This window comes from Pezoporus occidentalis, unplaced genomic scaffold (assembly GCF_034315485.1).
Source record: "Pezoporus occidentalis ecotype Australia unplaced genomic scaffold, CSIRO_AGI_Poc_V1 ctg158, whole genome shotgun sequence".
NCBI classification, from domain to species: domain Eukaryota; kingdom Metazoa; phylum Chordata; class Aves; order Psittaciformes; family Psittacidae; genus Pezoporus; species Pezoporus occidentalis.
In genome coordinates, this window is record NW_026913404.1 from 84,383 (window position 1) to 112,043 (window position 27,661).

Genomic DNA, 27,661 nt, shown 5'->3' on the forward strand with positions numbered 1-27,661 from the left:
GGAGGAAGTTCGGCGAAAGCAGCCCCAGCAGCCGCTTCTCGTCGTGCCCCGCAGCTCTGCCACGGCGGCATGGGCCAGAGCACTGCTGCCCGCAGGGTCCCGGGGCCGTACGGTGAATCCTGGGGCCACGTTCACCTCAGGTCACCGTGCCTATGGGGCACAAAGGCCCGCTGAAACGCTATTGTGTTGCTCGGGCTAAACGTGACCTGCGGTACACGGTACCGCGTCCAACACCTCACAGCCTGACGGCGCCGGAGATCCGCGGCGGCGCTGCTCTGTTGTAATCCCGACAGGAAAGGAGGAAGCGCTGCGCTTCCCGGGGACTTCCCCGTTTCCTTGCAGCTGGGTATCGGGCCCCGGTGGACGCCCTCCCCCAGTCTGGGTGTCCCTGAGAGCGGGTGACCTGCGGGAACCGCCGGCTCCGCCAAGCGAGGAAAGACGCGGCTGTAGCTGAGCTCTCACCACTTCCCGCCCGGGTGACGAGCATCTACCGCGCCGCAATGCCTGCTGGGACCTGCAGTCCGCGCAGAGCTGCGGGACTCACCGCCTCCCAGCGTGCCCCTCTGGCGCATGCGCCGTGGTGCTGGTGTCCGTCGGTGTTCTCTGCGGCTCAGGCTTCTTCTTGATGTCGGTCTGCTTGGGCGCCGTTCGGTCCTTGCCCGGCCTTCTCCCCGGGGCCGTGAAGTACTAGAGCCCTGCGGGTGCAGTAGTCCTTCGCTGCCAGCATGTTCGGCCGCTCCCGCAGCTGGGTGGGCGGCGGGCACGGGAAGGCCGCCCGCAGCATCCACTCCTTGGATCACCTCAAGTAAACGCGAGGCCGACGGGGGCTTGGGGCAGCTGTGAGGGGAGGGGGGAGCCTGGGGGCGCGTGACCGCTGTGGCGGGGAGCCGGGGCCAGACGGCTGTCTCCGGCTTTTGAGGGCCTCGGAGGGTGCGGGGTAGGGCTTTACCTCAGAGAGGGCTTCGGAGCAGGGCTGGGGGAGAAGGGGGGGGGGGCGGAAGTCGGCCGGAACGCTCCCGGCGCTGTTCACCTGAACCGGTTCAGCTGAACAGCCCCAAGAGCAAGCTCTGAGCGGTGCGGGTTGGTGTTTTTCTCACGGAAACTGCCTCGTCGTCCCAGAATGTCCTCAGGGCAGACGCAGTTCCCTGATGCCATGCTACGCTCAGGGCTGCAGCACTTGTGTGTTTGATTTTTTTTTTTTTTTAAATAATGTCACAGACTTTCAGCGGAGTAGAGCGTGAGAGGTAATAAATACAGGAAATAACACATTCCTCAGGAGGGAGAACTTTGTTTCCTGGTAGTGGCAAAGATAGGGAAGCAAGGAGCCTGATCCCATCCTGTACAGTACAATACAGACCTTCTGAGGGGTGTGTACATTTTAATAGTCAGCAGTGATTCATGGTAGTCAGGTTGGTGGTTTTGCAGGTCCAGGGACCTGCCCTGGTTGGAGGGCTCAGGAGCTGGCGCAGCAGTACAGCTTTTGAGCTGAAGGATCGTAATGTTCGTCTCTGGAGGCTGACAGCTTTGTGTTACTGCTGTCTGCAGAGTGTGGAATAGTGTTTTTCTCTAGTTCTGCCACAGGAGACTTGGAAGGATGGCAAGGGATAAAACATTCCATATTCCATTTCAAGCATTCTGCTATTGTGAGAAAAATAGGAATCCCTGTTATAGCTTCTTTTTCTACTGAAAAAGAAAAGGAGGTCACTGAGAGAGGAAGCATTTCTAAATTAAATCAGTATGAATACATAGCTCATTGAGAAATAAGTGGCTGGTAGTTTACAAGTTTTGAATCTTGCAGTTACTTTGTCAAGGTGATTTACAGATTCTGGTACTTGTCTTCAACTAGAAAAATGTTCAAAGCCTTCAAGACTAATTGAAACGCATTAGTTTTTACCAAAGATGGGGAAATCAAGTGCATAAATACAAAACTGATGAGGTAGTAGCACAGCAGAAAGTCATTTTGAAGCATGGTAGGTCAGACTAGTACATCAACATGATCGGGCATTGCAGGAAAAAGGGAAAAAGTCGTGTTTGGATATAAACGTAGGAATGTTCTATTTAACATACAAGGGGTAGTCACTGGGTACTACTCATTGCTCATGGAGTTTCAGGTGTATATGGTTTTGATGTTACACTTGAAGGTAGAGCAAGAATGCTGATACATGATGAAATTTGAAACAACTGAGTTTAAGTTTAGAAAAAGTAGGCAGGTGAGGGAGAGACTTTCGGATGTTAGAATCTTTCAGGCAAGAAAAATGTGATTATATGCTCTCTTGGGTCCCCAGAGGGTCAAAAAAAGTGATACTCTGATTTGCAGTAAAAGGGACTTACAGCCTAAGTGTTGTTGCTTGTGGTTGACTTCTTGTCTCAGAATGAAGTATATTGTTCTCTGCTAAAATGCTGTCTTTCAGTTGTTTGCTTCTTCTGCATGTGATTTCTTTAATCATAAATTCTAAAATGGTAGTAAGTAAAGGACAGCCAAGACCTTTGATCTGTTTAGACTGTGTATTTTAAGTGTGTCTTTATCTATGCTGTATCAATTTCAGTTTGCAGCTACGTGTCAACAGCAAAGGTAGCTACCTACTGGTAAAGTGAAATTTAGGGCTTTTCTAAGGTAGCAGTCAAAGTGGGTAAAGCAACAGAAGGAAAAAGAGCAAAGAACCTTTGTTTTGGGGTCATGAAACGAAGTCTGTGAGCTTTCTGCATTCTCATCTCAAACCACCATGTTGTGTTCCATGTGAATGGGTTGAGTAGAATGCACCAACCTTACTATTACAGGTTAGCTTAGCCTATAAAAAGTGAATTAGGCTATGCTGCAAGAGTGAAATTAGTTAGCCCAGTCTATCCTTACAGGAATACTTCCTTCTGCAAATATGCTATAGAATGGATTGGCTGGAAGAAAATCATGAGGCTGCATTAAGTGTTTTGATACAGTCTCTTGGTCTAGTCAAAAGTTACAGTATAATCTAGCTTTCTAATAGTTGCTGAATTGCAATCTAGAGAGGCTGTGAAACATTTACTATGCACTGTCTGAGTGCTTCTGACCATTGTTTTTCAGGGAACCTGGTATTTTTGTGCCCTTTGGTTAGTAATTGAGGGAGTATCAATAACAATAAATGGAGAAAGTCTAAATATTCTCAAAACAAGAACAATATTAAAATATTGTGAAAATGGTGTGAAATTACTTTTTTATCTTTACATTAGGTTGTGTCTGAAACCAGGCTGAAATCCACTTCTTAAAGTTGGCATCCAGCAGTTTAAAATGAAACACTGTTTTCTCTGCCTTTATGTAGTCCTCTGTTTATTATATGTTTCCAGTTCTAAAAGCAAATGGCTTTTAGACAAGGCTGGTCTACCTTTGCATGCAGGCTGATCTACCATTGCATGCAGGCTGGGAGTTCTCCTGTAGGTCAGGATTTCTTGCAGTTTTCTCCAGCTGCTGGCTGTGATAGGCACTGTACTCTGATTCTGCAGCAACTCATCTTAGGAGCTGTGACCTATGGCTAAAATACCAGAAAGTCTTTCATATCGCCCAGTTGAGGGTAGTGTAACCTTAGATATTCATGGTGAGGATTTATTGAAAGCATAATGGTGTCTTAATTCCCCTTCTGTCTACAAACTTTGACTTTGCATTGGAACAGATGAAGAGGATTGATGTCAGTTTCCCCATATATAAGTGGTGATATCTTAAACATTTCTGAGGAGTTCATCTGGTAATACCGCTGGTGTTTCTGCTAAAGTGAAAGGCTTTGGAGTTTAGGATTAGTATCTTTGTTTCTAGATGTATTCCCCCCCCCCCCCCCCCATCTCAGAAGTATTTTACATAGCCCTGTTGTTACGTTCAAGTATGCTTCCCATTATTGCTTCTACACTTGGTATTTTAATTCCATACTGATTGCACAAAAGGTTTTATAGCATTAGGGATGGATGCTGAACGTTTCTCATGACTTTGTCAGATGCAGTGTCCATAAACATATATGGTTGAAGACCTGCTTCACAGTTGACTCATTTCCTGCAGTACTGTCCATGCTATAAGTTGAATTTCCTTTATAAGAACAGTATGTGACTGCATAGTTACAAGCAGCATGAAGAAGCAAGCATGTTGTGTTTAAGTGTGGGCATTCCAAGTGCTTGACTTCCTAAACTCTTCTCTGTTGTACTGCTTTTTTGTAAATAATAAATAGGAAAATCATTAATACACACTTTCTATATTCATGAGTTATGTTATGCCTTTGAACATGGTTTATTATCATAAAATGTTCAGAATTTTGTTTGTCTTGTTAAAGTTGCTGGCAAAATCTCCCACAGATTTTGATGATATCAGGTGCTTTGATGCTTCCTTTATGCTGATTTTTTGATAGGATTTTGTTTGTTTGAATCCAGTTTTGAGATACAGAGAGAGATGACAAAAGCCTCTATTTTGAGGGTTTACCATTTTGGAGCAGAAACTTGACCCTTTTATAATAAGCATTTAGGCATAGGCTTTAAGGATTTATGTAAATACAAAAATCTTGTTTCTGTCTGATATTTTATATTCTCAGATATGGTATGTTGCATGTCTACTGTGAGAAAAAAGCGTGTGCATGATTTCTCATGCATTTTCAACTAAGTAGATAAAGGAATAGCTTGAAAGTGAAACACAGGCTTTCTCCAAGTGCAGCAGATCAGGGAACTTTGCAGTAATATCGATATTAAGTAAATTAATTTGGAGTTAGTATGTTCCTGACTGTTAAATGTTTCTTGCTTTTTGCATCTCAAATGTCCTATATTCCATAGATTCCTGAGGTGAAGTAATAGCGCATAATTCTTTCCACTGCTTCCATTCCCAGTTCTGCTGTTGGAGTAAACTTTATTCCCACATTTGCATAGTGTAACTTATTAATGAGAAATACATGTTCACAAATGCGAGAATTTTTATATTACTTCAAACAAATAATTGAAGTAGTGTAGTATTAATTACTTTATCAGGAAAAATACTACACAGATTACTGTGGAATGAACTTTTGTGATTTAATTGCCTTCTTTCTTCAGCTGTTCACTGTTCCATTACTGATGCATGCTCAGAGCAGTGACTTGGCTTTTACTCTATTTTTTGGTTCGCTGTCCTGACAATACATACCGAGCCATAATGGGAAGCTTTTGTAGGCCTTGTGTGGTGTTTGCTTTTCTTTAGAAAGCCCTGGGAATTCTCACAGGTAGTCACACCTCAATTCTCACATCTTCACTGTGAGCCATCACACTGTCAGTCTCCATAGAAGGAATCTTGAATTGTGATCCTCAGATTAGTTAAAGAAGATTTGCAGGTGCTCTTTGACTTGCTATTTAATGACTTCTGTTACCGTACAACACACGATCAGGCAGTTATGACTGTAGGATATAGCTACAAATCAACTTTTCCTAGAATGGTTTCAAGTTTAGCAGTTTCTGTTCTGGATTTGGAAAATGAGTGTTGATTTATGAGAGGAAGTATGAAAAGACAATATTTTTCCCTCTCCTGCAATCTCTTCCGTTTTTCTTCCTCTTTCCTCTGCTGTGTGGTAGGTCAACTTTAATATGATGTAGGCTTTATCACACTGCTGATTCGGGGGGGGGGGGGGGGGAAGCCAGAATGTGGTATATCAAGTTTACTAACATGAAGTTCTGAGGTTTGTTTACCTTTTAGTATCCTTGTGCAGAAAAATTGGTATTTGATGATTAAGCAGTACCAACATTAGCAAGCATATAGCATTTTACTATAACAGCAACATAAACTTCTCTGAAATAGCCTCTGCTTCCTGCATTGCTCATGAAGATGGCCTCTGTCTTGCAACCAGTCCCGTGAAGCTTTGGCCAACTGAGTGGCAGCTCAATCGTTGAAGATTCCCCAAACCAAATATTGCAAATTTAAACTAAACTGAAAATATGATTAAAAAAATATTAATTCAATCATGAAAAAGGTTCTGAAACCGGGTAATACTTTATTTTATCTTTGTAAGTCTGATAAGTAGTTGGAACAGCCTGATACACATGTTCAGTTAAATGGCATTTTAGTCACCAACCGCATGTTTGCCCTGTGCAGTGGTTCACTTTCCTAATGTACATAAGATTGATGGGAATACTGTTTTTTTGAAATGTGATTTCAAGTCTGGTTTTGACCTGAATTTCTAAAACTTAGCCTTAAATGAGATACCCCAGCATTTTGTGTCAGAAATGCACACTGTTTCCTGGAACCCTACAGTAGCTTGTCAAGATTGATGTTTTTATCTTTTACATAATGGCTGCTTGAGGTCTTTGGGTCTGGTGCTTAAAAATTGGCTTCTTGAACTTCTAAACTCCTGCATCTTACTAATAAGATTCCTAGAATTTCAGCCTGAATCATAGAACAAACATTCATGGAATCCAAAACAATAATAATAGGCTGCCCCAGACTCAGGACACTCAGGCTGTTTTCCTAGAAATAGATCCTGGGAGTTTTATTAGCTCCACTTTTCATGGAAAGGTTGATAGCATGGAAAAATCTCTCTTCCTTCCCAAGCACTTGTGAATTTATTGCCCAGTTAGTCCTGAACACTCAGGATTATCCACAGATTTTGCAGAGATTGTAGTATAGCAATATATGATCTGTGTTTAGTAAGCTAAACTCTTGCAGTTCTAATTTTATGCAGTTTCTCAGCATGAAATTATTTTTAGTAATGACTTCCATAACTGTGCACCTTTCTTTTATCTGTCCTTTTTGTTTATTACTCTGTAAATAAAAAAGGCGTCAGAGGGAGAATAGCAGTGGTGATTCTTTTATTAGCATCCCCTCTTTTGTTTTTAGGAAAAAAATAATCTTTGTAACATTTTATTTTGAATGAAAAAAATAAATGTGCTTCATTGAGTGAAATTGAGACTTAACAAGCCTTTCCAATTTTATTTAGCTTCCTGTCCGCTATGTAAATCAGACATATGCTTTTGTAAACTTCACTGGGCAGCCTTAAACTTTGAGATGGTAAAGCTGGAGTTTGCCGCCTTTCCCATCAGTAGCTCCATGCTTGAAGGGCCAGAGATGTGATGATTAAGCTTTGCCAAGATGAATGGCCTTTGACAGTCCTGATTATTGACCATAAAGTTGACATGAGTCAATATGTAAATTGTCTCTGCAGACAAGAGTCGGGATCTAACTTTTCTAGTGAGATCTGCATGTGTCTCTTTACACAATTACACTTTTCACATGGCTAGTTACGGATTTGTTTTGTTTTATTTGGCACATACTCTGTTTAACAATTACTTTTCTCTCTGCATCAATAGTAAAAGGAATTTTAGGATTTTTAAGTTGTACAGTGATGAGGCATAGTATGTGTGTGTCTATATTAAGTTACAGTGACTGAAGATAAATGTGGTGCATGTGAAAATGACAGGATAGCCACATTGATTCTTGTGATTATTTTTTTCTTTTAGGTACATGTATCATATTTTGACTAAAAATACAACAGTAACAGATCACAACCGCAACCTGCTGGTAGAGACTATTCGTTCTATAACAGAGATCCTTATATGGGGGGATCAGAATGACAGCTCAGTATTTGAGTAAGTATTCCAAATAATTTTGATTCTAGTTTGTTTTTGAAAAGTGATGAAAGTTGTATGGAGATCTAGTTCAAAAGGCTAACTCTTCCAAGACCGTACTTCGTGAATGTAGGTACAAAGCTATGTCCTGTAATAGACAGGTAGGCAGGATCATATTCTTGTCATACAAAGAAGCAGAGAATTTACTACTTTTAATAAAAAAAAACATTCAAAATCCAGAGCCCCTTTCATGTGCTGCTTTTGTTTGACTCTGAACTCTTCAGTATAAACACAAAATCAGGCCTGGTTTAGGGCCCAGATTTTCTCAGTAGATCTATTAATATCATATTTCTTCAGTTCGTTCAATTTATATAAGATACTATAAATAAATATTTTATTCTAGCTATGATATTTAGAGTTTTTGTTCAGATCTTATTTTAATTCTCATACAATAGCATGATAGAAAAACTTCAAAACAAACATTCAGTTGCAAATCTGACTTTATTAATACCCATTGCTTGGCTGTTTGCTTGAAGACGCTTGCTCTTTGATCAAGGCAATTTGTGATTGAGATAAATAAAGCTAAGGTGTTTGTAGTTTTAATTACTTATTTAGGGAGTGGTTGGTTTCGACATGATTAAGGTCAGAAAACTAACTCACTCTGATTATTCATGCCTATACTGTAACTCCATCATATTCCTTACTGTCTTCTCTGCTTGGGAGAATTTTAGTAATTAGGAGGTTTTTCTGCAATTAAGGTAAAAAACCCCAACATAGATGTGTGTTTGTGATGTCCTAGTAGGAAAGAGTCCACACTGTTCTTTTTAAATTGCATGTGTTTCTGGTTTAAAACACTGCAAGTATTCACTTCTGCTTGAATTGTACAGTAACCCATGAAATGCTTGCTTCTGGTGTGGGGGAAAAATAATTAAAGTGGATCACAAATAAGGTCTACAGTGTTGAAAGCAAAAAGTGTATTAGTTTAAAAGGGGCAAGTGAACAAAATGTAACCTTCATTTAGAAGCTCCCCCCTTCAAAATGATGATTGTGAGGTGGGGAAGCTGCCTGATAAATTGCATAAACTAAAAATAAAGAAGCCCCTGATTTCTTGACATTCCTTTTCTGCATAATTTGAGTGTTGAAGTGACCTTGTTAGTGTTTAAGGTTGTTGGAAGGTACTCTTCTGTTGTACAGATAAAACTTTGCAAAATAATCCTTTATAAACGTAAAACATGCTGTTTGTTAAACTTGTCTAGAATCATCCCTGATCTTAGTAATATTATACTCTTGTTAAAGACAATAAGTAACTTGATGACACCTCTATTTTATTTCAGCTTTTTCTTGGAGAAGAATATGTTTGTTTTCTTCTTGAACATCTTGCGTCAGAAGTCTGGTCGTTACGTGTGTGTACAGCTTCTGCAGACTCTGAACATCCTTTTTGAGAACATCAGTCATGAAACATCACTGTGTAAGGGCATGCTTATAAACCATTCAGGATTAAATGATCAAGATGTGATTGAATTCCCTTTCACTTAATGAACTAGTGCACCTTCACAGAAGAACCTTATGTATTCCTGAAAATCTTTGTAATTGAACACTGAAAATACAGTGTAATTTGATTCCAAAGTTTTAATGTAAACTTTCAGTACTACAGAAGTAGTTGTTCAGTATTACTGAAATATTTAGCGCATTTCAGGGGGTTCTTTAAGTCAGCAAGTTCGTTGTGGTCTGAATTGTTCACCTGGCTACTGCAGATGATGTGGTGGAACTCTGTTGTATCGTTTGTACTGGGACTGTTCTGAGGTCATTAGGGCTGGCATTCAGCCTCCTACCTTTACTTCAAGGTTTTAGAAACATGTAAAGAGAGCAGAAAATTAATAAAGTATTTGACAACTGTCCTGGAGAGAAAGTCATAAGCCTTTGAAAGTTATGATTTGGGGAGGAAAAGAGAGTTGTTTTATGTGTTATTAGTTGCAAAGCCTGCATAAATTGAGGAAAGTCAAGTGTATTCTTAGTTTTCTTATTCTTAGCAGCAAAGACCTTTGTAGGGAACGGTTTCTTTATGTTACTGCTTGAAGGCATCACTTCAGTTGTTTGGCTAAAAATGTGGATCTTCAGTTATCAGGTAGTTTGTGGCTAGCAGGTACTTTACATGCAGCATAATTTTTTCTTTGTGTTAACGTGTGTAATGTCTCTTATTTTTCAGACTACCTGCTCTCTAATAACTATGTAAATTCTATTATTGTCCACAAATTTGACTTTTCTGATGAGGAGATCATGGCATATTACATATCATTTTTGAAAACTCTTTCCCTGAAACTCAACAATCATACTGTACATTTCTTTTATAATGAGGTAAGTGAAAAAAGAGTTGTAGTATAATGATGAGAGGACTTTAATTAGAAATAGATAGCAGTTTGGTGTGCATTCTAGTTAGTTAGTCTCTTCTTTTGGCATGTCCTATATTTATTTTTATAATGTTAATATAAGTGGTTGAGAATTCATTTGTGGGGATCTCTGCAAAAACATGATAAAGAAGGTCTTTGTTCTTATACAACTATATAATAATTTGGAAGTTGGTTTATATTGGACTGTTTTGGTAGTTCTGACGTCTACTTCTGTGAGAATTCAGCTTGTTTATGCTCCATTTTCTTGTGCTTTTTTAAGCAGGATCTTTTCTGTTGCATCATTTGGTTCTAAGAGTCATAGTCTAAAAAAGCCTGAGTAGTCAAAGGTCAAGGTGGCAATGGATTTTTCCACGCTCCATTCCACATTTTGCCAGAAGATGGCATTATAGCACTGAATACGTGCAGAGTTGACTTGGAAAGCTCTGATGATTAAAGCAGTTTATTTTTAATGCAGAGCTACAAATGCAGCTGACTGTGCATTGTAAAATCATTTAAAACACTTAAGTAGAAAGTAAAAATATCAGAGCAGTACATAGAAGATAGCTTTCATGCAGAATCCCAACAGATACTCTGTACATGTTTGGTTAATGCATAAATACTTTCTTTCCTTTTGTTGCAGCACACTAATGACTTCGCTTTGTACACCGAAGCTATTAAATTTTTTAACCACCCAGAAAGCATGGTCAGGATTGCTGTTAGGACTATAACTTTAAATGTCTACAAAGGTATGCTTTATACATATTAAAGAAGGCATGTGTACAGAATGCTTGTTTTGTGGTAGTTTAGTTTTCAGTTATTTACATTAAAGGTTTTCTGTCTTTTATGATATTGAAAAGCTTGGCATGTTGACATGCTTCAAATACATATTTTACTTTTTATGAAACAGAACCCCAAACCTGCAGTATGTACTTGTAAATAGCATTGTTTCCTCAGAGGTTAAACTGGTTTGAAAAAACAAGCATGCACAAGGAACTTCAGCTTCCCTTCCAAGAAAGATCAGAATGTGGCTGTATTTAAACAGACAAACAAAAAACCAACCCCAAACCCAAAGTGCTTTAAGCCTATCAACTACTTTTGACTTCTGAACTTGAGCTTTATAATGTGTGAAGTAGTAACCTTGCTGGCTATATCACATCCTTTTGGATTTTAAGTGCATTAGAATATGATTATAGAGCTTGTAGGTGCTGCAGTCTGACAAAGAGCTAAACCATTCCCAGAGGGCCCCAGTCAAGGCCAGGAGGCTGCTGTCACAAATTTTTGTACTGGCCATTCCAGTAGGACATCAGGAAAAAAAATCCAAACTTCACCGTGAGAGCAGTTAAGCGCTGCAGTAGGTTTTGCGGAGACACTGAGTAATCTCTACTGTCTGAGATCTTAAATATGTAACAAGACCCTTAGCAACCTTGTTGAACTTCAAAATTAATGCTACTTGGAGAATGGGTTTGAACTAGATAATGTCCAAAAGTCACTTCCCCCTAATATTTTAGGTGGGGTGTATAAAATCTGTAATAAGCTAAAAATATAGTGATGTCTGTAGAGAAATTGGTGTATATTTAGAACTTTTACCTCTGAAATCAACATGCTGTAAGATAGGATGTATTATGGAATATGTTCATGCAGGGCTTCTTAGTCTTTAATCCATTTTAAGTTAAATTGCATTTTAAATTTACACAACTTTCTATCAAGAGAAATAGTGATTTGGTAAGTCTTCATCATAGAAGAATATAAGACCTGTTTTTTAAAACAATGAACAATTTGCTGTGCAAATAACTGGGTAGCCTGTGTGGCTTAGAGGTTCTTCATAGTGTTGACTGAAAGGGACAGAAATGTCTTTCTTTTGTATGTTGTGAAATGGGCACTTTGTACATGTTTCTACTTCAAGGGGCTATAAACCCAAATTTGAGCTCACAAAAAGGATATAAACCCTGCACTCTGCTCTATTAGTTATGTATTTATGTATCTAAGTATTTTTATGGTAAAAAAATCCAAAATGCACTTGTCTAGAATTTTCATTGGATGTTAGAGCCATATAAAGGTTAGAGTTGAAAAAACACAGCTCAGATGTTCAGGGTTCATAGTTTTCTGACTATCCATTTACATATATTCTGATCTAGCACTTACCCTGTATCTTTTAGGTAGATGCTTTGTGCTTTAGCTTTTTAAACCCTTTCGGAGGATGTCACTATCCCAGTTCCTAATCTTGTTAACTGTTGTCTGTTTCTTCTGCCCTTCCTTCACTGATGATTCCCGTGTTCCTTAATGCAGTGTCATGTAAGTCTAACTAGCTTGACTTTCAGCATTATTCTTATGCTTTTTTTCTCTTCTTATTAATACAGAATGTGCTAAAAAAAACCTTTCTCAATTCCATTAAATTTGTTTACCTTCAGACCATTGTAAATATATCAGTATTAGGCTCATTCAAGCCAATTAAGAATTGATATGATGCTTTTGTAGCTGTCCATTTCATGCATAAGATCATGTCAGGTATACACACATGAAAAGCTAGCATGTAATCAAATTGAGAAGATACTTTGTTTTATTTGTTAAAAATTAATTACAGAAAGTTGGCAACTGATTTTTTTTTTTTTTTAACAATTTCTCTTTAGTGGACAACCAACCTATGCTGCATTACATTAGAGATAAAACTGCTGTCCCTTATTTCTCCAACCTTGTTTGGTTTATTGGAAGCCATGTGATAGAATTGGATAACTGCGTGCAGACTGATGAAGAGTAAGGTTTTACAAATGCTGGGTATTGAATGAAAATGTTTTCTCCCAGGTCTTGATTCTCTCTTTGTCTGTAGTGGTCGGATCAAGTTAGTTTCTGAATACTTTCCACTGTAGACAGTTCAAGCTTTTCATTCTTGCAAAGTTTTTTTGTGATTCTTTGAATTGGTAGTGGTTAGTGCTGTGTGTCCTTTCCATGATAATATACAGATAGTAAATTAGTGTTTGGCAACATGCTTTTTCTTTATCTTTGTTTTAATTCTGCTAAATTTAATAGGTATCTAGAAGACACAAAAGATTTATTTTTTTTCCAATTTTATTAACTATATCTTTTTAATCTTCCTTTTTTTTTCTGTGTAGCATCACAGTAGAACAGCTTTCTGAAAAGTTTCTAGGAAAAAAATTCAAATTGAAAAGATGAACTCTTATTAAATACATGAACTGTCAGACCTGAAATGCATGTGTAAGACTCCACTATCATCTACAGAAATATTTTGTTGGTTTAGATTACTCTTGGTTTGCCTTCCCACCCCACCTTAGCATAGGTCTCTATTTCTTGCTTTGTTAAAGTGAAGAAGTGAACGTTAAATACAACATAGATTTCTTCTTTTATTTTTGGAAACAAATCTTAGATTTTTTTGGTTTTTTTTGATTGGCTTGTGAAAAGACCCTGACAGTCGATAAGTGAAGTTTTAAAACAACCACTGCTTCTGAAAACTTGGGGAAGAACTTGATATGTGCATCCTAAACCACATCTAAGCCTGATGCGCTAGCTGCATTAGCTGACTTTACTAAAAACCTCTTTAGGCAGTTGATTTGCATGAGGTGCTGTGTGAAAGGGATTCACATTAATTCTTTCCTCAAGGTTTTTAACACTTTGACAATTGATTATATCTCAGACTTTCTTTCTACTCTTTTTTTTCAGGCACAGAAATAGGGGCAAATTGAGTGACCTGGTAGCAGAACATCTTGATCATTTACATTACCTTAATGATATCCTTATCATTAACTGTGAATTTTTAAATGATGTGCTGACAGACCACCTACTTAATCGGCTCTTTCTTCCCTTATATGTGTATTCACTAGTCAATCAAGACAAGGTAAGGTAATACCTGCAAACAATTAAAGGTATTACTTCCAGTATGCAGAACAATTTCTTCAGCAGGTGCATGCTGTAGTATTGTTAATGTTGTTGATATCTCTGTATGCTTTACATGAAACAGCTTAAATAGGATTAGTGTAGGAAATATCCTGAGACTGAATTTTAATGGCAGAATAGATAAAATAAGGAAATTATATACATTTTCCCAGTATCCCTGCAAATTTTCCGTGGTGTAAAATTCACTCCAGGTAGAAAATACAAATTTTGGTTTTGATACTTGATTATTCTGTTTGCAGATAACCTGTGTTTGAATGCGATACACTTGATTTTATTTCTCATAGAATCACAGACTGGTTTGGGTTGGAAGGGGTCTTAAAGCTTTTTCAGCTGCAGCCCCCTGCCATGGGCAGGGACACCTTCCACTAGACCAGGTTGCTCCAAGCCGTGTTCAACCTGGGCTTGAATACTGCCAGGCATGGCGCAGACACAGCTTTTCTGGGCTACCTGTGCTGGTGCCTTGCCACCCTCACAGGGAAGAAATATATCCAATTTACATCTACCCTCTCTCAGTTTAAAGCCTGTTGTCCTGTCACTAGTTGCTCTTAGAAAAAGGTGGGGGTTTTTTTGTTTTGTTTCGTTGGTTGTTTTTTTTGCTTGTTTTTTGGTTGTTGTTTTTTTTGTAAAGCATAGTTGAAAGCCAATTTTTAATGAAATAGAAACTGTTCTTATAAAACCTGTATAGGTTCCTATGTTCACTTGTCTTTTAAGAAAATTTTTTTTTTTTTTTTTTAATCTTATGTAGTGGTGTTTGTTCTTAAGATAGACAATGATTTGTGAACTTCAGCATACTTGCATTAGCCAGAGGTCAGGTTTCTTGTAAGTTAGTGAGTTCAGTATGTTCCTTGTGCACTGAAGATTGAATAACAGTAACCTTCTTGTCTTGCCATTGAAATAGGATGAAGCAGACTTTCCTGGCTTTTACTTCATTTCAGCTCTTCCAACTTTTGCCATTCCCATATGTACAGAAATCTGCTTGTCATCCTGTTTTCAGGCACTTATGTTGTAAAATGGGGCTGTTCTTACCTCTTGCGATAACTGATGACTTTATTTGGTGATGGTTTTTTAAGGTATCACTAATTCATTTTTAAAAATGTTTTCATTACTACTGGTATATAAATTTAGCAGTGTTGTGCTCGAATTATACTTCAAATATTTTTGTCCAATGTGGTTTACTTGATTTAGAGAAGTGTCTATGAGGAAAATGGTTTTTAATATGTAGGTAATATTTTATTGTTTCTGAGTAAGTAATTTTTAAAGCAAATTTTTAATGAAAGCTGAGAATTACTTTTTGAAGGAATAGTAGCATTGTGAAACCCCGCATGCTTCTCAGATACTTACCTGTTAAATTTAAGTTACCAAAGTGACTGAGAGATGGTAATCAATTGCAATTTTTTTTTTAAGCATGTAGATGAAGGGACATGCTTATTCGGAGGGTCTTCAGTTGAAATAGTTTACAAGAAGTGAACGATAAAAAGCATGTTACTTTCTGAACATTTAATAGCAGAATGTGTGGAACAGCACCTTATTAAAAGTTCTGTTTTAAATAAAATATTAAACTATAGATGCTTTGACTTTGTGTAAATAAATAAGCATTTTTCATAATTTTTTTCCATAGGGTGGAGAGCGTCCAAAAATAAGCCTCCAAGTTTCTCTCTATCTTCTTTCACAGGTAGGTATTTTAAGTATTTTGTCCTATTACTGAACATATTTTTGCAGTAGTGTTATGATTTATAAATTAATTTATTTTTGGCAAATCTATTAAAGATGGTTTGTCAAGTGAAGATTTAAACCTATCAGTTTCCATTTAAAATGGAAGACCTTTTGTCTTTCTATGGACAGACCAAGCAGTTTCTTACTTGAGCTAATATCCTTCTTCTGAGGATCCCATAGCCCAGGGTAGCCTTTAGAGCAGTCAGTGATCATAGTTTGTGTACACCACCTGACACATGGTGCGTAACAGAGCCATGCAATGTACTAGGACAAAATTTGGTAATATTTCAGGTGAAGTTTAGCTCGATGCTGCATTGCATTTTGAATCTGCCTAAGCAATGGAATATTCCAGCTTTGAATAGAAATAGGAGAAGCAGTGATCTCATGGGTTTTTTTGTTTGTTTTTTTTCTCCCCCAAACTACCACCACTTAAGCCTCAAACTTTCTCACAATTTAAATATCATTATGCCTATACCTTAAATCTATATTTAAATACTTGCAATTTCTTTCAGTTACTAGTGCCACCTCCTTTTTTCATATTGAGTTCCACAGTGGGATTTTTTTGTTATTGTAAATAGAGAAAAAGAATCTTTTCTCCCTGTGGTCTTCAGTGCATGGGTAGGAGTCTAATTTTCTTAAATTATTTTCTCTGAAAATAGCTTTGCCTTGTATTCATAGAGTTTATTCCTCTTTTTCCCTTTGAACTTATGATTTTATGTGAGTACTTTTCTTATGGTCTGGCCCATAATTTCATCTTCTTTAAGAACTTTTTGAAAAATATTATTTTTCAGGATAATACAATTTGATTCTTCTTAATTTAAACTTAAAAATTTATGATGATGTGGTAGTTATTTACCACAGATCAAACACTGGGAGGAACTTATTATAGCTAAAGGGGTCTGCATCATAAGGCTGTGTATGTTGACCTCTTTTGACCTCTTTTAACCTCTTTGATTTCAGTGGAAGTAGTATTGCCTAGGTATCACTTCAAGATTTAGATCCATGTTCTTTATTCTTTTAAATGGAACTGCTTTTCTAACCATAAAGAATTGGGAAAAAAATATTTGTGTCAGGATGGGATGTGATGTAGCAAATCACTTTTTCTGTAACTGGCAGAAATACTTCTTTTTCTAGCTCTTTTTAACCTGGAGTCTGTCTTTGGAGGGGGACCTGAAAAAGGTACACTGTACCTGAAAAACCTTCTTGGCTCCTGTTGTTGAGACCAGGCATTACTCATATTGGAGACAAGTGCTTGAAAGAGTCATACTAGCAGATTAAATTCTGCTGTGGACTTTCATCGACTGTTCACAAAGTGAACATGTAACATACTTATACCAGAACATGCCTGTGTGTAGTTAAGCTATGTTTTTTGAATCAGAAGAAGCTGGAGTGGTTTGTGAGGTTGTTCAAAGTGTGTTGCAACTTTCCAAGTTTTACTTGGTCACCGCTGCATGCTAAGAAGCACTTCACTTTTGAAGGTCTGTAATGGTTGTGACTTTAACCAGAAAACCTATGGAGGGCATGTTTAGCTAAATATTGTCAAAACAATAAGGTTTACTGATTTGGGGATTTTTCAATTAGAAGCACTGTTTAGGCTTTGATACTCCTGTGGAGAAAATGATTATAAGCTGACACAAGGCTATTGCGGCTGGATCTGAGCTGGTTCTGTTCAGGAGCCAATTGTTTGCTGGCCCAACCTTGTAAGCCTTGCCTCAGAATAGAGTGCTTAGTGTAGATAACTGTTAAAGCACTGAAGCACTTCTGCAAAAGTGTCTTAATATTCTAAGCAGTATGGTCCTTATTCCTCTGTTATGTAGCTGCTCTGTAGCTAGACCTTAAGTCATTGAAAGAAATAATAGCTAATTCATAGCAAGTAAAGCTGCTTCTGATCCAGTTCAGCTTCATTTACTCATAAATCGCTGCGAAGTAATTGTATGCACAACAGAGGGCTTAACTGGAGTCCTTCCAGTTGTTGGCATACAAGAAGGTCAGTGAATGCTCTGTGCCAGAATCTGTTTGTGTAGTTTCTCAAAAAAACCCAAAAGAAAATCAAATTAACCAACCCAAAAAATCTCCAAACCAAACAAAAAGAAAAAAAAAAAAAGGCAAGTGATCTCTTCACCACCCCCACGCCCCCCCCCCCCCCCCCCCCGTAAAAAGCAAAAACCAGCCAAAAATCCCCCAGTTTTCTGGAGCAGTTTTAATTTGGGTTGCTCACTAGAATATCACATAAATTTCATCTTGAAGCTGATGAGGAGAGAGAATTTTACCTTTCGATAGGAGCAAAGCGTATGAAGAATTATTTAAACTAGGTAACTTAAAATGTGGAGAAAGGTCGAAGTAGATTTCATGAACTGTCAGTGTTACCAGTTGTACTTTATATGTAAAGTTACCAGTTTAACAAGGTCAAAGTATGCTCAGTGACTGAAATTGTGAAACTATGTGTTCTGTAATAGATGTCTGATATTTCTTTCCACTCTTCTTTTAATAGGTTTTTCTAATTATACATTATGCCCCTTTGGTAAACTCATTGGCTGAGGTTATACTTAATGGTGACCTCTCGGTGTTTTCTTCTAAAGTTGAGCAAGAGGCACAGAAAAACTCGGTAGGTGGCTGACTAGTTTTGAATATTTTTGTTTTGGAGAAAACATTTGAGAAGTAGAATCAGGCATCTGGAAACTGGTAAGCTAAGGTGATTGTGATTAGGAGAGAAAAGCAGCAGTAGATTTCAGATTTTGTTGTTGGTTATGGTAGCAGAAAAATACTCTCTGCAACTTGGTTTATTCTGTTCTTGTCAAAGGTGCAATATTTTTGTTCATGCATATGTATTTCCAGTAGTGGTATATGCACATGTAGAACACGTATTAGAATACTTAGTTGCTTCTGCAGGGTTCAGGCACTACACAAAGGCTTCTGTTGTTCTGATGGGACACTCCTGTAATGCAGTCTTCTGTATTATAGAAATGAGTCATCACAACTTTCCTGTGAGATTACTTCCTTACACAACTTCTAGAAATGAGAGACTCAGAAAAAATACATGGCCTTATGGTAAATCCTTTGGATATAGAAGTAATTGAGGATTTTGCCTGAGTAGTCCCACTGGTTTATAAGTAAAACTGATCATCTCTGAAAGCATACATCCATGTGCATAAGAGAACATAGGCAAGCCATAAACAGATGGGAGTGCTATCATTTTGTCACTGTCCTGGTATCTTCAGATTTAATCCTGTGTAGATGTTGGTAGATGCTGCTGCTGTTAATATTTTTTTCCCTTTTGTGGTGGCATTCACAATTTGTTACTTGTTAAAGGCCTAATGGGGGATGGTAATAAGAAAGGGTACAACTTTACTTTCGTTAAGAGGCTTATGACTACAGTTCTGTCTGAAGATTTAATGTGTTCCCTGATTTCTGACTGGTCAGCAAAGAGTTACTGCATATTTTATAACAGGCAATAGATTGTTATGTTCTTATGCATGTTCTTTCCCAGCTATAGCTATGAGAGTTTCAAGGGGGAGATATGCTTCAAGTCTTCCACAATACAAGTCAGCTTTTCTATGCTTCTTCCTACTGTGCAGTGGAAGCTGTGTGGACTTACTTTAGCCAGTAGCTTTTTGTACTGTTGACCTTGATATTTGAGTCTAATCTTTTTTTTTAGAGTAAACTGCAGTGGAATGGTAGAAATGGCTGAATGCTTTAAGATAAAGCTATCTTTTGTGTTAGCAGATGTCTAACCTTCTGCTAGCTGTGTACTTAATGTTGTGTGCTATTACTTGTGCAGAAGCAGCTTTGTTACTAGGAAATTTGTGGCAAGAGGGTGTGGCACCAGATGTCACAGAAGTGAGATTTTTTTTTTTTCTTTTTCTTTCATAGCTACTGTAACAGAGTTGCAAAATTTCTGTAGCATGTGTTTGTGTGCTTGCACTAATGTTAGGAATATTAGGGCTTTCCCATGAACTTCTGTTCCTCTATTCTTCTGTTTGTAATGCTGTTTAGATTGCATCTTATTACTGCTCTTAAAGGTCCACATGACATGTAAACTAGTACTTCCGTCATACCTGACCAGTGGGAAATAAGAGGGATATTGGCTTTCTAGGGTAGACATTTAGCAAAATTGCTAGAGATGGACATTTGTTACAAGGAGAGCAGAGTGGTGGCACTTCTGGTGGTCGAGGAAAAAGCTTTCATGGGAAAAATTTAGTTTTTGGTAAATTCAACCATATTCTTCAGTGAAATCTTAGAGGAGTGAACCTGTACTGTCAGAAAGGCTGCTGGTGCAGAAGGAGCAGGAAGTAGTCTTCAGCAGAATTGCTCCATGTGCTGCTTCCATTGAGGGGAGCTATCAAGTGAGCTGCTTTCCTTTGAGTGTTAACAGCTACTGCATATGTTGCATGGTGTTTTCTACTGGTACACAGCTCAGTGCAGTGAGGCTAAAGTCAGCTGTAGATGGGGAGGCATGGACAAGTAAAGGTGAGGCAGTTTCTTGTTGCTCTGTGATAAGACCTCTTAGAGCAGAAAGTTCATTTTTGAGCAGTTGGCCATTTCAGGGGTGCATTGGCATCACTGCAAAGTTATTGCTGTGGCGTATTCTGTTGTGAAGAAATTACAAACTTCCAATGAATAATGGAAACTATTTCAGAAGCTACTTCAGAATTGCTTGTTTGGGGGTTAGTAGAGAAATGTAATGAGTAAAAATTTTTTTTTTTAATTTTTTGGCTGAGTTTAGATTTGTGTTTGTTCTTAAGTCAAACCCAAATTTATCTTTTATTACTTCCTTTCTGTTACAATTTCCCACGGTAATCATTCTGATACTCTCCCAAGCTTCTTGTTTTGGGGATATTTCTGTGTGTTATGGTGAGCCACATTTCTCTCTAAACCCCTGCTCTGTACCTAACACTGCTTATCCCTTGTAACTGAGATGTCTTTATATATTTAAATTCAAGTGTGTCAGTTTCTAACTAACATGTAGTTTCTAAAACCTGAAGTAGAACCTCATGTCTACATTAATCTTCCTAATAAAATGAATTAAAGTGGGATGAGCTGTACAGAACATGGACTGAGATTACCAGAAGCAGGGTCATGTGCCCTCATATTAGGAGACTGAAGAGTAAAGAACACTTAACAAAACTAAAAGGTGAGAAGGGTTGCATTTGCTGTGTATAAATGCAACGTATCCAGAGTTATTTAAGGCAAAAGAGCAGCGGTAATTGTCAGGAACAAATGGTACTGCTTCCTGCAAATCAGTTTGTTGAAAAAATTCACCAGCATATCTAACTTACAATAATTTATGAACTGGCAATAACCAATCTGTGGAGATCTGCTGAACATCATAGGGCAGTAGTGGTTGCCCAGCCTCCATTGAACTGGTTCTCCTCCTCAAGTATAGCAAATGAAGATACAGTTTTCCTTCTATATTTTATCCCTATATTTCTGGGTTTAGGTGGCATCAGAAGAAATATTATCTCTTACCTCATGATAAGAGTTGAGTATGTGTAGCCAACAGAATATATTTAAACTTGTTAGCAGTCATCACACTAAAGTTTACCTTACTTCCTGTGAGATCTGTTTCTCTGCATAATTCCGATGTGGGCCAGTTCCACCTATTTCATGTTTCTTGTTTAACCTACTTTCTCCTTCCCGTAAAAGCTGTTACAGTTACTGCCTTATTTTACAGCACACATTGCGCAAGATAAACCATAATTGAAAGCATGGTTGAAAGACATACTAGAAGTATGAAATAGCAGTATCTCAAGCTGTATAATCAACTTAGATAAAGCATATACTATGTAAATTATTTTCAAGTCTGATTTTAGAATGTTTTAAGTATATAGACTTGTTATATTTAGCAGGATAGTATATGTTGACTTTTTCTCAGCATTCTGTCTTGAGATGGACTAGACCATGGCTCAGTGCTTACAAGCACATTTCTGTCTATTGGTCTCAATTATTTTGCTGTTATGGTAAACAGCATCTTCTAAATGCAAGCATGATAAGTATGGGCATTCTTAATAAAGAAAGCAGCTACAGGATTCTAGGAAGCAATTTTCAGAAGTGAATGCAAGAAGAGAAAAATGCATTATGCAACTTGCATGGTACTTTTCCTTTTTTTCCCTAAAGAATAAGACTTAATGAGTTCTTCCCTTATGACTTTTCTGACCAGAAACCATCAATAAAAGGTAATCTGGTTGTAACTCTGGTTGGTTTAAAACTTTCCTGTGTTGCCGTTGATCAGTCTAAAAATACATTGGAGAGGTTACTTGGGGACATGAGTGTGGTAAATTTCACATTGTGGGTTTTTTTTGGTGTTGTGAAAGATACCTCCTACTGTCTGGGTTTTTTTTTCAGTGCAAAGCGCAAGGAGGTTTATGCAAGATTTCTATGAAACCTATTAAAAAAGTCAGAAGATTCAGAGAAACATTTGACTTGTAGAAGGCTTCTTCCCAGATCTCTTTCTAATGTCTTACTTTTTATGTATAGGTGTTCCTTATTCAGTGAAGGGAGGGATTTTTCTAAATATTTTGTGAAGTCTCTGTTAGGATGGCACGGCTAGTGCAGACTCTTGGAAATAACTTACTCTGGGAGAAATTTGTCATCTAAATGAATTTTCTTGCTCTGTAAATTAATAATCAGTAAAATCAGGTGGTGATCGCTTACTGTTTGAATTTGTGTGTACTCACTGTCTCAACTATTCAGGAAGTTAAAAGGAGGGGAAAAAAATATAAATTTTATTGATGAAATAGGTAGTTCTGTATCTTCTGTCTCAAGATGGCGTACTTGTTAATAAGAGATCTTCAGGGTATATTACTTTGGAGGTGTTTGTTCTACTGAAAATTTGATACATCTTGAGGTCTGCCTTTTTTGTAGTTTAAAATGTCTTGGAGAGTTTTAATGGCCTGCTAATTTTCATTCTGAAACCCCTCTTTTATGTGAACTGAAATTTCTTTATCAGTTGGAGTTAAAAATGTATTGCTATAACTCAGTGTAAACTTTTCAAATTTACAGGCAAAGTCAAGTATCAGATGTTTCATAAAACCAACAGAAACACTTGAGAGGTCTCTTGAAATTAACAAACAGAAGGGGAAGAAGAGAGTGCAGAAAAGACCCAACTATAAAAATGTTGGTGAAGAAGATGAAGAGGAGAGAGGATCTGAAGATAACCAAGATGACCTAGATAAAACTAAAGGTGTAGAAGCGAGTTCAAAGAGCATCCGAACAAGCAGTGAAAGTGAAGGTGAGTATAACAGCAAATTAAAAGGACACAGTTTGGATACTTTTATTTAGTGTGTTTATCACAGTGCTAGCTGTTGCATCACTTGTTCTCTTGTTGCACTAGGTGAATGTGGGCCTATTAAATTTGTTTCAGTCTTTGGCTGTAATTTTTTTTGGTCATGTTAAATTATTCTGACAGAGCATGCGCTTCTAATCTGATTAAAAATTATGGAAGTGTTTTCATGTCTTCTGTAGTCTTCAGCCTTATCATAAGTGCATGCTTTGCAGCTAGGTGTACATGGTTATGGAGCACTTTATAAGTAGACTTCAACTTTCTAACTTCTTCTGTAGTAAGGCACATGGTGTAGTCACTTCACTTACATGGTAAAGGTGATCAGGAGTATTTTATGTGTGCTAAAACTGACAGTACATGATAGAAGGTGGTATTAAGTAGTTCAGAACTGAAAAAAAAAACGTTATTTTTTTTAATTCTTAATTGAATGTTTTCAGGATTTTTGATGTAATGCTACCCTTAAGAATTGGTTTTATAGGACGAGTGGTCTTGCAGCATATTGTAACTGTTTTATTTTGCTAGTTAGTAACTGTTAGAAGAATGTATGCTAGAAACTAGCCTTTAGACATAAATTGAGAAAAATGTGGCAGAATTTCATGCAAGTAATTCAGAACAAGACTTTTATGCTTTGACAGCTCTCTCCAAACATGGTTGCATTTCGATTTAGGTAAGCAGTCTGAGAAGGCATTTCATTAAATGGTGTCAAATAACCGATTTGTTGCCCACCATGATTTGAAGAAAATATGACATGATGTACTCTTTAAACAGGAACCTTTAGTGGTTATCTTTGTCCAAATTCTTAAGCAAAAGCTAGACTTGGTCCTAATACTTTTACTTAAAGCCAATAGGAATGAAGCACTCGGGTCCAAATAACCTGTTTGCTGTAACTGTAGAGACCTGTTTGCACCCTCTATGAAACTTGATGGCCACCCATGCCCCAATCTCACCATTATTTTCACAGAGGTTTTTCTTTTTTCCCAGAAAGAAGTTCTGTGTGTTTTCTTCCAGTGGTTTGGAGGGAAGGGGGATTGCTGTTTCTTGTTTACATGCCAAAATCTATATATTGTCTTTACATATATTATGTATGTGCATAATTTTCATATAGCAGTTAAATTCCTTAAAGAAATATAAACAAACTATTTTAATGAGAAGAAATTTTGCCTACATCTATTAATTCATTGACCTTTCCAAGGTTCTGGTTGCACCTCCAAGATATAATTGCATCAGTCACTTTTAATGCAAAATGGAAAGTACAAAAGAGCTTACATAGCTGTTTGTTAAAAATATAAAGTTTTTTTGGTTTGGTTTTAGAAATAGAGATGGTAATCATGGAGAGGTGTAAACTGTCAGAATTGCCTATCTCTACTGTGACTGAACAGAATACAACAGATGAAGAAAAGAGTGCAGCCGCCTCTGGGAGTGAGATAACAAACTGGAACAGGTATAAAGATACTGCAGTGTATTTTGCTGGATTTCTTCCTTACTTGCACTCCTGTTAATTCTCTCACTTCTCTTAAAGGAAGTTTCAAATCTGCTTCCGATTAAAATTGCAGGGTTTTTTGTGGATCACAAATAAGTGAGGCAACTTGTGGGATGAGAAAAATGGGATAAGACCTCTACCGATCAGTTTTTAAAATAGTCCTGTTCCTTTGTGCCTTCCTTTATGGTAGTTGTGATGCCTTAAGTTAGTAAAATTAAATTACAGAATATTAACACAATAATACCAGAATATAAATGTTTTATTTCCAGAATTTTCTAAAACTCTAAATTAAGAAGTTTTCTTAATGACATATGGTCATGTCTGCCAATTTTGTATATACCTGTAGGGAGGGAAAAAAAATAAAAATTCTTCTGATCAGGGCTGAATTTGGAAGAATTTTAGAAATAGCAGTTGTGGATAAACCCTAATAACTTACGAACAGTTTCCAAGGTCCATCAGCGTATCTTAGGGTTATTGAAGACTTTTGAAACACAGCTTTTAAGTGTTTTGGGGAGAAGAAGTTGCTCTGACTTCAAAATTTAAACTTGGATATATTAAATGCCCCATAGGCACTTTCTCAGTATAAATTTTGCACTCCTGTTATTAGAACGCTAAGGAAAAGAAACTGAATGTGCCATCTCTAACCCAAAAGTAATTGCAAATGTGTCCCTTGGGGAAATGCACATGTTTAATAGGATTTGAAATTTATTTTTAAACTTGGGAAATGCTGCCTAGTATTCCCAGAATTTCGTTCTGTCTCCATTATAGCTTTGACGTAGCTTAGATTGCATTCATTAATAAAGATAACAATTTCACTGTAAAAGTGAAATTGAACCTTGACTTGACCTGGCTTTAAAATACGTTTTTCTAGATTATTGATATTTTGACTAAAATACGTGCCAAATGGCTTTTAGAAAGAAATTGGCAATGACTTCACTGAATACTAAAACAGCTGAGGTGCTCAGGTGGTGAAAATTGCAAAATTCTTATGTGTGAGATGCCAGTGCATTTGGCAAATACCTGCATTTCAGAATTCTTTTGATCTGCAGATATGATCTGTCAGCATCTTTCCTAGATATAAACAGCATCAAAGAATGTGCAGAGCTAAAGGTAGTTTTAAAATAAGGATAGATCCTGTGTAGGGCATTTGTGGCCTTAGTTTTGTACAAACATTTTTGGCAAATATTTGGTGGATAAGCTGGTACAGCTTAAGATTTCGTGTTATTCTATATGCCAATTGTAATACTTGAAGCAGTAGCTAAATTTCTCAAAACATTTGCTCAAGTGTGTGTAGCTTTTTTCTTACACTGATTGGAGTTGCTGAGTCTTGTGAATAAGGTAAGCCACGTGGTAATGGAAAATACAGTGATCTTTTATGTCATGCTTGAAGTGGGAGAAACTTTCTTAACTGGGGTAATCATTAATGATTATGATGATAGTGATTCCTAAAATGTTGCAGTTTTCCATTGTGGGCAGTCTACAAGAATAAATAATTTGAAGAATACTTGTATGGCACTTAGAATCATAGAATCATAGAATAGTTAGGATTGGAAAGGACCTTGAGATCATCTAGTTCCAACCCCCCTGCCATGGGCAGGGACACCTCACACTAAACCATACCACCCAAGGCTCTGTCCAACCTGGTCTTGAACAGCACCAGGGATGGAGCATTCACAACCTCCCTGGGCAGCCTATTCCAGTGCCTCACCACCCTAACAGGAAAGAATTTCTTCTATATCCAATCTAAACTTCCCCTGTTTAAGTTTTAACCCGTTACCCCTTGCCCTGTCACTGCAGTCCCTAATGAAGAGTCCCTGCCCAGCATCCCTATAGCCCCCCTTCAGATACTGGAAGGCTGCTATGAGATCTCCACGCAGCCTTCTCTTCTCCAGGCTGAACAGCCCCAACTTTCTCAGCCTGTCTTCATACAGGAAGTGTTCCAGTCCCCTGATCGTCCTCATGGCCCTCCTCTGGACTTGTTCCAAGAGTTCTATGTCCTTTTTACGTTGAGGACAACAGAACTGCACACAGTACTCCAGGTGAGGTCTCACGAGAGCAGAGTAGAGGGGCAGGATCACCTCCTTCGACCTGCTGGTCACGCTGCTTTTGATGCACCCCAGGATACGGTTGGCTTTCTGGGCTGCAAGCACGCACTGAAGCCGGCTCATGTTCATTTTCTCATCAACCAACACCCCCAAGTCCTTCTCTGCAGGGCTGCTCTGAATCTCTTCTCTGCCCAACCTGTAGCTGTGCTTAGGATTGCTCCGACCCAGGTGTAGGACCTTGCACTTGCCATGGTTAAACTTCATGAGGTTGGCATCAGCCCACCTCACAAGTGTGTCGAGGTCCCTCTGGATGGCATTCCTTCCCTCCAGCATATCAACTGAACCACACAGCTTGGTGTCATCAGCAAACTTGCTGAGGGCACTCTCGATTCCACTGTCCATGTCAGCGACAAAGATGTTAAACAAGACCAGTCCCAACACCAATCCCTGAGGGACGCCACTTGTTACTGGTCTCCAGCCGGACACTGAGCCATTGACCACAACTCTTTGCGTGCGGCCATCCAGCCAGTCCTTTATCCACCGAGTGGTCCATCCATCAAATTGATGTCTCTCCAATTTAGAGACAAGGATGTCGTGTGGGACAGTGTTGAATGCTTTGCACAAGTCCAGGTAGATGACATCAACTGCTCTACCCCTGTCCATCAGTTCTGTAGCCCCATCATAGAAGGCCACCAAATTGGTCAGGCAGGATTCGCTCTTAGTGAAGCCATGCTGGCTGTCACCAAGCACCTTGTTGATTTTCATGTGCCTTAGCATGCCTTCCAGGAGAATCTGCTCCAAGATTTTGCCAGGCACAGAGGTGAGACTGACTGGTCTGTAATTCCCTGGGTCATCCATTTTCCCCTTCTTGAAAATGGGGGTTATATTTCCCTTTTTCCAGTCATCGGGAACTTCACCTGACTGCCATGATTTCTCAAATATGATGGCCAGCGGCTTCGCAACTTCATTTGCCAGCTCCTTCAGGACCCGGGGATGGATCTCATCAGGACCCATGGTGTTGTGCACGTTCAGATTTTTGAGATGGTCTCGAACCAGATCCTCTCCTACAGTGGACGCAAGGTCTTCATTCTCACAGTCCCTGCATCTGCCTTCCAAGACTTGGGTGGTTTGGTCAGAGCCTTTGCCAGTGAAGACCGAGGCAAAGAAGTCATTCAGAAGCTCAGCCTTCTCCAAATCCAGGGTAGTCAGTTCTCCGGAGAGCTTCCTGAGGTGCCCTACATTCTCCCTAGTCTGTTTTTTATTTGCTACGTACCTGTAGAATCCCTTCCTGTTATCCTTAACATCCCTAGCCTAGTTTAATTCT

At 38.3% G+C, this 27,661-nt stretch overlaps 1 protein-coding gene across 9 annotated transcripts in view; it reads left to right on the top strand.

Moving 5' to 3' along the window:
• The first annotated feature begins 577 nt into the window (after window positions 1-577).
• CLEC16A (C-type lectin domain containing 16A) overlaps window positions 578-27,661 on the top strand; it is a 149,052-nt gene continuing 121,968 nt past the window's right edge. For 3 of the 9 annotated variants that reach the window (XM_062611832.1, XM_062611833.1, XM_062611831.1), the window contains exons 1-11: window positions 579-805; window positions 7,420-7,548; window positions 8,862-8,995; window positions 9,734-9,882; window positions 10,555-10,660; window positions 12,542-12,665; window positions 13,587-13,761; window positions 15,439-15,492; window positions 18,025-18,138; window positions 22,533-22,761; window positions 24,124-24,253. In XM_062611832.1, coding sequence (XP_062467816.1) covers window positions 726-805; window positions 7,420-7,548; window positions 8,862-8,995; window positions 9,734-9,882; window positions 10,555-10,660; window positions 12,542-12,665; window positions 13,587-13,761; window positions 15,439-15,492; window positions 18,025-18,138; window positions 22,533-22,761; window positions 24,124-24,253 — 1,424 coding nt within the window. In that variant the 5' untranslated portion in view covers window positions 579-725. Of the gene's footprint in view, window positions 806-5,221; window positions 5,304-7,419; window positions 7,549-8,861; window positions 8,996-9,733; window positions 9,883-10,554; window positions 10,661-12,541; window positions 12,666-13,586; window positions 13,762-15,438; window positions 15,493-18,024; window positions 18,139-22,532; window positions 22,762-24,123; window positions 24,254-27,661 lie in introns of those variants that run through there. The other 6 variants (XM_062611837.1, XM_062611830.1, XM_062611828.1 and 3 more) reach the window with 4 other exon arrangements.